The 8,004-nt window shown below is 31.7% G+C and overlaps 1 protein-coding gene across 1 annotated transcript; it reads left to right on the forward strand.

Annotated features, from left to right (window-relative positions):
- Nucleotides 1-394: 394 nt before the first annotated feature.
- On the forward strand, nucleotides 395-7,779 carry ACXD (Adenylyl cyclase X D). The gene is given in 20 exon segments (XM_089598856.1): nucleotides 395-529; nucleotides 624-762; nucleotides 909-1,128; nucleotides 1,276-1,432; nucleotides 1,522-1,671; nucleotides 1,873-1,973; nucleotides 2,199-2,446; nucleotides 2,533-2,885; nucleotides 3,295-3,374; nucleotides 3,463-3,630; nucleotides 3,765-3,947; nucleotides 4,357-4,546; nucleotides 4,610-4,693; nucleotides 4,757-4,891; nucleotides 5,006-5,218; nucleotides 5,588-5,810; nucleotides 6,006-6,215; nucleotides 6,307-6,484; nucleotides 6,754-6,889; nucleotides 7,598-7,779. Coding segments are annotated over 20 exon segments (3,447 nt in total). The 5' UTR covers nucleotides 395-415; the 3' UTR covers nucleotides 7,763-7,779.
- The last annotated feature ends 225 nt before the right edge of the window (nucleotides 7,780-8,004 follow it).

An 8,004-nucleotide genomic window follows, 5' to 3' on the forward strand; every position in this document is an offset into this window, starting at 1 on the left:
AGATTTTTTAAATATAACATGTGGGATTATCGGGACTATTTCGACATTACAGCGTATCATGATCATTTCGAACGTGTTATCTCAAAAATGTGTATATTTCGTACGATGAGCGCTGAAAAGACGAGATGATTGTTGTACGTTCGATTTCAATCGAGTTGCAAAAGACTTTTTTTTTTTTTTGTTATTTTTTTTTACCCACCATGCATTTTTTTGTATTTTTTTTTTTTCACTCACTCATATGAAATTTGTAATGTCTATTATTCTTTCAATTAATTGTAACAAATACTTTCAAAGCTTTTTAGAATTGACGTGAATTATCAGATATATGTAATACTGCACGCTATCGTCGTCACGTTTGGCAGATGTATCACATCTATTGTTGAGAAACAAACGATTTGCAAGTATTTTTAGAAAAATGAATGTAGAATTGGTAGCTAGAAATTCACTGTCGTCGCTACAGAAAACAAGCGATAACACATTTATAGTATCTCCTGGAAATCTTGATGATTGGACGTGGTGTAATTTAAGGGTAACAGCTACTTGATAATTGATACAAATACATGCGTATTTTTTTTTTTTTTTTCTTTCTTTTTCCGAATTTTTTATTCCGCCAAATTTTACAGAAACAATTCAAGTATAAAAATCTAGAGCGGCTGTATTTGATTTATCGTCGGAAACTCGAGAACGGTTACATGTCTCTATTTGTTGTGGTGCAATTGGCTTTGAGTATTGTCCACGGTATTGTTTTAATTTCCACGGTTAGTAAAAATACCTTTATAAAGTAAAATAGTAATTGAGATATATACATATATATAATACCCATTCACATATTCATAGGTGCATGTATGAAAAAATATATAAATTTTCACACCTGTTGGGCTTATGGGTTGAACATTGATTTCAGGTAGACGCAATAAAAAATGTGATTGTTGATTTAACGGCGTGCGGACTGATAAATGCTCTATTATTTCCTGTGATTGCCCTTTCCTTTCGATCAGATTTGACTGTTAAAAATGTTTACCTGCCAATTTACTTTTCTTCTCTGGTTATTGCCTTCTTGGTCGCTGGAGACTTGATTGTTGTCATTTATCACACTCTAAATAGTACTGATGAAGGCCTGTATTTCAGGTAAGTATACACACATGTACATGCATGTAAGTAAAATAATGCATGAACCGTTTTGCCTATAATATAATTATAATATATAGTGCACCCTTGCGGCACGCAGTTGGGGGTGGAAATTATTAATTACTATCATTAATCGTACTTTTTTAGACCTCCAAACGCAACGCACACTCTTCTGGCTTGTTACATATTTCTCCCTCTATCAAGTAACGCTCACGCCTTCATTTTAGGAGTAACAGCTTCACTTTGCTATCTTGCGAGTCTTTTACTTATTACCTACAGAAACGATTCGGACTTTGACGTCAAGGTACTTACAACTGGGTACATTTTTACTAGATAGATGTTAGTATATTATTCCACATCACTTGGCTTTATTCTTTTGTCATGGATTTTCAGATAGCTACAGATTTCATGTACCATACGTGCGTAAACTTTTTGGGGCTCTACTTTCGTTTCATGAATGAAATAATGATTAGAAGATCCTTTCTGGATCGGAGAAAGTATGTAGAGTCGACACTCCGGCTCAACTACGAAAAGGATCAAGAGGTACGAAACATTATTGTTTCTCTTAAATACATTAACAATTTAATTTTTTCGCTATCCTTTTGTCTATAAATATTCATACCGATGATAATTATGTACATTTATGTTTTGTTAACTTGTTAATTTTAAGAGGTAGTTTATATATTTACTACTGTCCATAATAGTGTTTAAACACGTACACGTATACGTACTTATGTCTCGCAGGAACAGCTAACGAGAAGCATTTTGCCTCCACATATTGCTGCCAAAATAAAGAAAAATTTTCGAGATATATGTAAATTTGTAGAGGAGCATAAAATACCTTCGTTTTACGAGGAAAACTCGACATGTTCATTTTCATCATCATCGTCATCGATATTGAAGTATTAAAAAAAAAAAAAAAAAAAAAAAAAAAAAATTTAGCTAATGTTTTATTATTATTATTATTATTATTATTGTTGTTGTTGTTATATGTAAACATCAATAATAATATGCTATCCAAACAATTGATAAGCAACTTAAATTCAAATACATTTGGCTTGCACTCTCAGGGATTTGTACGTTGAAATACACAACGACGTGAGTATTCTGTACGCCGATGTGGTGAACTTTTCGGGATTGACAGTTACGCTGCCTGTAAAAAAGTTGGTTGAAACCCTAAATGATCTATTTAGCAGCTTTGACGAAGCATCCGAAAGGCACAATGTTCTTAGAATCAAGTTTCTTGGTGACTGTTACTACTGCGTTAGTGGCTTACCACTTCCAAATTCACAGCATGCAAAAAGTTGTGTCGATCTCGGTTCGTTGTTTTATACTTATTACCATTTTCATAATATTATTTCAAACAGCAGCTACTAAATACATAAATAATCACCTCCTTTGTAGGCATAGACATGATAAATATAATTGAGGGAGTTCACGTCAGGGTACAAAAAGAATGTGGCGTTGACGTTAATATGAGAATAGGAGTCCACTCTGGTAAAATCATTTCAGGAATTTTAGGAATTAATAAATGGCAATACGATGTCTGGTCGCGTGACGTCATCATAGCAAATAAAATGGAACAGACTGGCGAGGCTGGTAAAGTTCACATCACTAAAAAAACAATGGGCCTTTTAGACATGAGCACATACAACTTCAAACCAGTGACCAATTTGAATAATTCCGTTCTTCGTAAATATGGAATTTTTCAAAGCTATCTCATTACTCCCAAAGCACTCGACTTGCAGCTTTCATTGGTTATTATTCATCTTTTGACGCTATTTATAATATTCTTAAGATATAATATGTAGACTATTAGTGATCCGCTGTATTGAGTTACTTAATTTTTTTTCATAGTAACGTCGCGTCTCTTGGTTAATCAAATTTTACTTTACAAAACCGTCAAGGGGGTTTTATAAAAAAAAAAATTATGTGATGACCGGGCCTTCGAAATTGATTGATTGCAAGGTTCCTTGATGATAGATAAACAAATAAACTAAAATGGATAAAAGTTGAAGAACATTGATCTTTGCTTTATTAGTTTTTGAACATTGACATGCTCAATTATTTAAAAATGAAATTATTTATAAAAGCATTTTTAACTGATCGGTTTTATACCAACTGTTTACGTTCAGCGTGTTTTTTTACATGAACGTTTGTTTTTAGAATGACGATTTAAAATCAAGCCTTTTTTGTTCGGAGAATATTCCCTTATCCTGTAACAATAAGCATCCTCATGGAAAGTGGTAACGAAATTACCTATTGATTCATACAGCTTTTGTCGTATTGAAACACACATACATATGAATGAATGATGTTCCTAAAATTTTTCAGTAATCAAGCAGACGCGTACGCCTGTGGTTCTCGAAGAAGGACTCATTTCATGGATTCGTGTCTTCGCGATTATCATTTAATGTTGAAAGCTGCAGACGCTGAAATGGAAAAAGCCATTCAACAGATGCCTCTGAGTAAATGGGAGTAGGTTTATTTTTACGATTTTCAGTACTTACACTGCAGTCTTTTGTATAATTTTATAAATTATCTGATACAAATATATCTACATTGTGTACATACGGTACATACAATATTATACATGTGCAAGAGTACTCCTTCAAATAATTTGGATTAATCTTTAGACAGTGGTGCAAATGGGACAGCATTAACCCTCTATTTTTGACGTTCTCACGAATTGGTTGGGAAATACCATATCTAAGAGAGCCAGATCCGCTTTTCAAATTTTACGTTGCATGCGCAGTATTCGTTTTATTTTTCGTCGGATGCATCCTGTTTTTTCCGATAGCTGCTGTTTATCAAAAAAAGTAAGTGTTACCTCTTTTACCGTCACAATGCAAGTAGTAGTTCAAAGAAATCGTTAAGTAGAAAAATACATCGAGATTTTTGCTAAATCAAAGTTTTTAATAAATTCAACGAATTAAATTTCAAACCCTTATGTTTAATTTAACGGCATACCAAAAAACTCAGTTGCGTATATGCAATATATATATATATATATATATATATATTACAGTTAAAATACGTATATACCAAAGTGCATACACAATGCATGCTTACATAATCTGTTGAGATCTTTTGTATGAATTTTAATAAAATCGTATTTTTATTCCTTTTTTTTTTTTTTTTTTTTTTTTTTTTTTTTTCCAATCCTCACAACTACATTTTGAAACATTTTGAAGCATTTTGTTAATATTAACCAAGTGCTTTTATTAGCTCATACTTGGCCGTTGCAACAGTAACAAGTTATGGAGTAACTTTGATATTTGTGTTGAGTCTGATTCCATTGACATGGACTCAGTTTTTATGGAGCCGTCATAAAAATTTACACGATGAAAGCGAAAATGACATCAAACAACAACCGTCTCGACAAATTTTAAATTTTTTTTATCAAATGAGTGTCAAGGTATTAACCATGAATCATCTTTCTTTTGCCAAATAAAAATTTTCATTGCTATATTTTATGCAGGTAGTTTGGAATCAAGTTCTCAGAATATTTCTTTATTTTGTGATTACGTCGATGGTCGCAATGACTGCTGTTTTTGTTTTTTTGGTAAAATACATCGTCTATTTGTATCAATTGCATTAAAATGTTTATAAAAATTGATAATTACAGATAGAAAGTGAGACAGCCTATAAAAATAATTACTACCAGAGTAGTGATGGACAAAATAATAGCAATACCAACATAAATACGACAAATTTTTCCAAGACTGAAAAATTCAACTCCACTTGTGTTTCACGCCCTTGGGTAAATTTTTTCAGTGCTTTCAACACGGTTGCTAAAGAATATCACATATACATTATTATTCACGTTGGGACGTATTTTCATTGACAACACATTTCGTTTAATCGACCACACTATATATTATTTGGCTACTTTTGTCATATTTTATTTTTTGTGCTACAAGTATGTACTTTTTATTTATTTAAGCCATCAACTGAAACTTGTGCACTGGCCATTTTTTCGACTTTTGCATTTCTAAGAATTCATTTTCTTCTAAAACTGTGTGCTGGAATATCAATTACAACTTTTTACGCTTGGAACATTTGGGATTTACAATCTTCTGTATTCAAGGTACTTATTTGGATAATTTATTAATTTCATTTGAATTGTTGTGTAATAGATCAGTATGATATATTAATTTGAATTTTCGAAGCAAACACAAGTCACTATTTTGGATGCTTTAAAAAAAATCCCCAACAATTATAAATACAAACATGTTGCATCAATTTTAGAAAAATATTTTTAGTTGGGACTAATATTGTTATGCCAAACCCTCCCGTGTGTGTCCAAGAGGTACTTTTACCGTTGAAATAAACAGTTCAAAAATGTGTTCTGCGGGAATCGAATCCTCGACTCCTGTATAAATTTGATTAGTGTGTCTAAATCTCTCGTAATCTTGGTGTTACTACTTATTTGTGTTAATTGAGAATATTTACACAGTTCAATGGTGAAACATGGAATCCTTACATTGACAGTGGACTGGCGCATATCTTAACAGTCTCGTACTTGACTATTTCCTTACACTTGATCGATCGTCAAGCGGAATATCTTAATAGGCTCAACTATCTGTGGAAACGCCAATTAACAAAAGAGCAAGACGAAGCTTTCCATACGAGAAACGCAAATAAGTTACTTTTGAGAAATATTCTTCCAGAACACGTTGGCAAGTTCCTGATTATCCATAATGACTGTTTTTTTTTTTTTTTTTTTTTTTTTTTTTTTTTTTTTTTTTTTTTTCATTATTGCATACACCTACTTGACGATTTTACCACGAGTAAATAACAAACTTGTGCGTCGTCTGATTTTCCGTTTAATGTTTTTATTACAATAAAATGAAATGGCATGTTTATTTTTATAGCTGACTTTTATCTAAATATGGATAGGACCGAAGAAAATGCCCTTTATTACGAGGCTCATGCTCATGTTGCCGTCATGTTTGCGACATTAACAGATTTGTCTATTGATGAAAGTAATATTTTAATTGACTTTAATGAAATCATATGCCACTTTGATAAATTGCTCTTTAAGCCAAATTTCATGTGTAGAATAGAAAAGATCAAGCTAGCAGGTTCCAACACATATTTTTTAATTATCGCACCATCATCACGCCATGTGAGCACAATTTTCCTTAACCACGAAAATTTTCATAAATGTTTTAGGAACGACTTATATGGCCGCTTGTGGTTTGGAAACTTCCAAGGTAAATAATCAAAGATCCAACGTTTCCACACGTGACATGGAATCGAGTTATAACGTAGTCAAAGTGATGACTCAATTTGCAGCCGAAATGATGTCTACTCTTGAAAAAATGAAGACTCAATCTAGAAAATCTTACAAGTAATTATATATTTGTTTATTCTTGGTAATGCGTGCACTTATTTTTTTTCTTCTATTATTATTACTATTATTATTATTATTATTTATTTTTTTTTTTTTATTACAACATAGAACGCGACATGTTAACTAAAATCATCGGTTATTAATATTTATTCATATATTGCCTGGATACGCATTATTTTAAAATATATATAAAACGCACACCTACAATAGCTGGCTTTTATTTACGACTCGTATATATTTTATTTACCTTCACTTTATTTTGTTAGATTAAGAGTTGGAGTTTCTCATGGCGAAGTAACTGCCGGCGTAGTTGGTGCTCAAAAGCCTTTGTATGATGTGTGGGGCGATGCTGTCAATATGGCTTCAAGAATGGATACAACTGGAGAACCAGGAAAGATACAGGTAATATGCTGTATTACGGTATGTGAGACGAAACATTTTTTTTTATAACAAGCGTAACTCCATATTGTATGACGTCCCAGAAAAATAACAACTGTCTCTCTTTATATCTTTCCCCAATTTCGGAGACTGAATCCATAAAAAAAAAAAATTAATGACTTTGTACGTGTAGTGTAGAATGTGCTGGGGTATCGATGAAATACTTAGTTTTTTTTTTCTTATCAAATTTTAATGTTTTTATAATTTTTTTTATTAAGATTTACCAACAATCATAATACTATATGCCCTCTCCTTGACATTGAATTAAATAATAGCAAAGCCTCGTTTATCTACAAAAAAGTTATACTCGTTAAAGTTTTTTTTTTTTTTTTTTTTATTCATTTTAATGGAATAAGGTATTGATTACAGAACTTGTACTTGGTAAATTTGTAAATAGATTATGACATCTTAACGCCAGTGATGGTAATATATAATTTTTTATATCGAGCGTACTTTGGTCATCATGTTTTGTATGTAAGGCTGCATAGTATTTTACACAAAATGCAGTTCTATGTTTACTTTATTCACTCATGTTTCTTTTAAAAACAAGTAACTGTATCCTCGTTATAAATACGGTATATAACTTGTGAAAGTATAAAGTCTAATTCGTCACCAACACCGTGTTTCACGTAATTGTACTAAAATTTGAAGAAAAGTACTGATTTGGTACAGGTTACAAGGGATACAGCACAGCTATTAGAGAATGAAGATATAAAGTGTCATCTTCGGGATGAAATTTGGGTAAAACCCAAAGGCTTTGTGACGACATATTTTGTGGGACTCGATGCTAAAATGGAGCTTGAAGTAATAATACGTAAAGAAAATACCAGTTTGTAAAATGTGGAATAAATCTGTTTAGTCACTAATAAATTAATAATAAAGTTTACATGTTGTAAAAGAAAATTAAAATTTTTGTAGATGCACAGCTTTAAGTGATATTCATGAGTCAAATTTTTTATTACAATGTACTATATGTTTGGATATTGATATGGTGTCTAGTACATAATTTTTAATGGTATACATACAGTGGAAAGCTTGTTACAATCAATCTTGAGAAAATGCATCATGATGCTCTTGAG

Source organism: Copidosoma floridanum, unplaced genomic scaffold (genome assembly GCF_036245765.1).
Source record: "Copidosoma floridanum isolate Cflo_tuat_1 unplaced genomic scaffold, Cflo_Japanese_pri ptg000006l, whole genome shotgun sequence".
NCBI classification, from domain to species: domain Eukaryota; kingdom Metazoa; phylum Arthropoda; class Insecta; order Hymenoptera; family Encyrtidae; genus Copidosoma; species Copidosoma floridanum.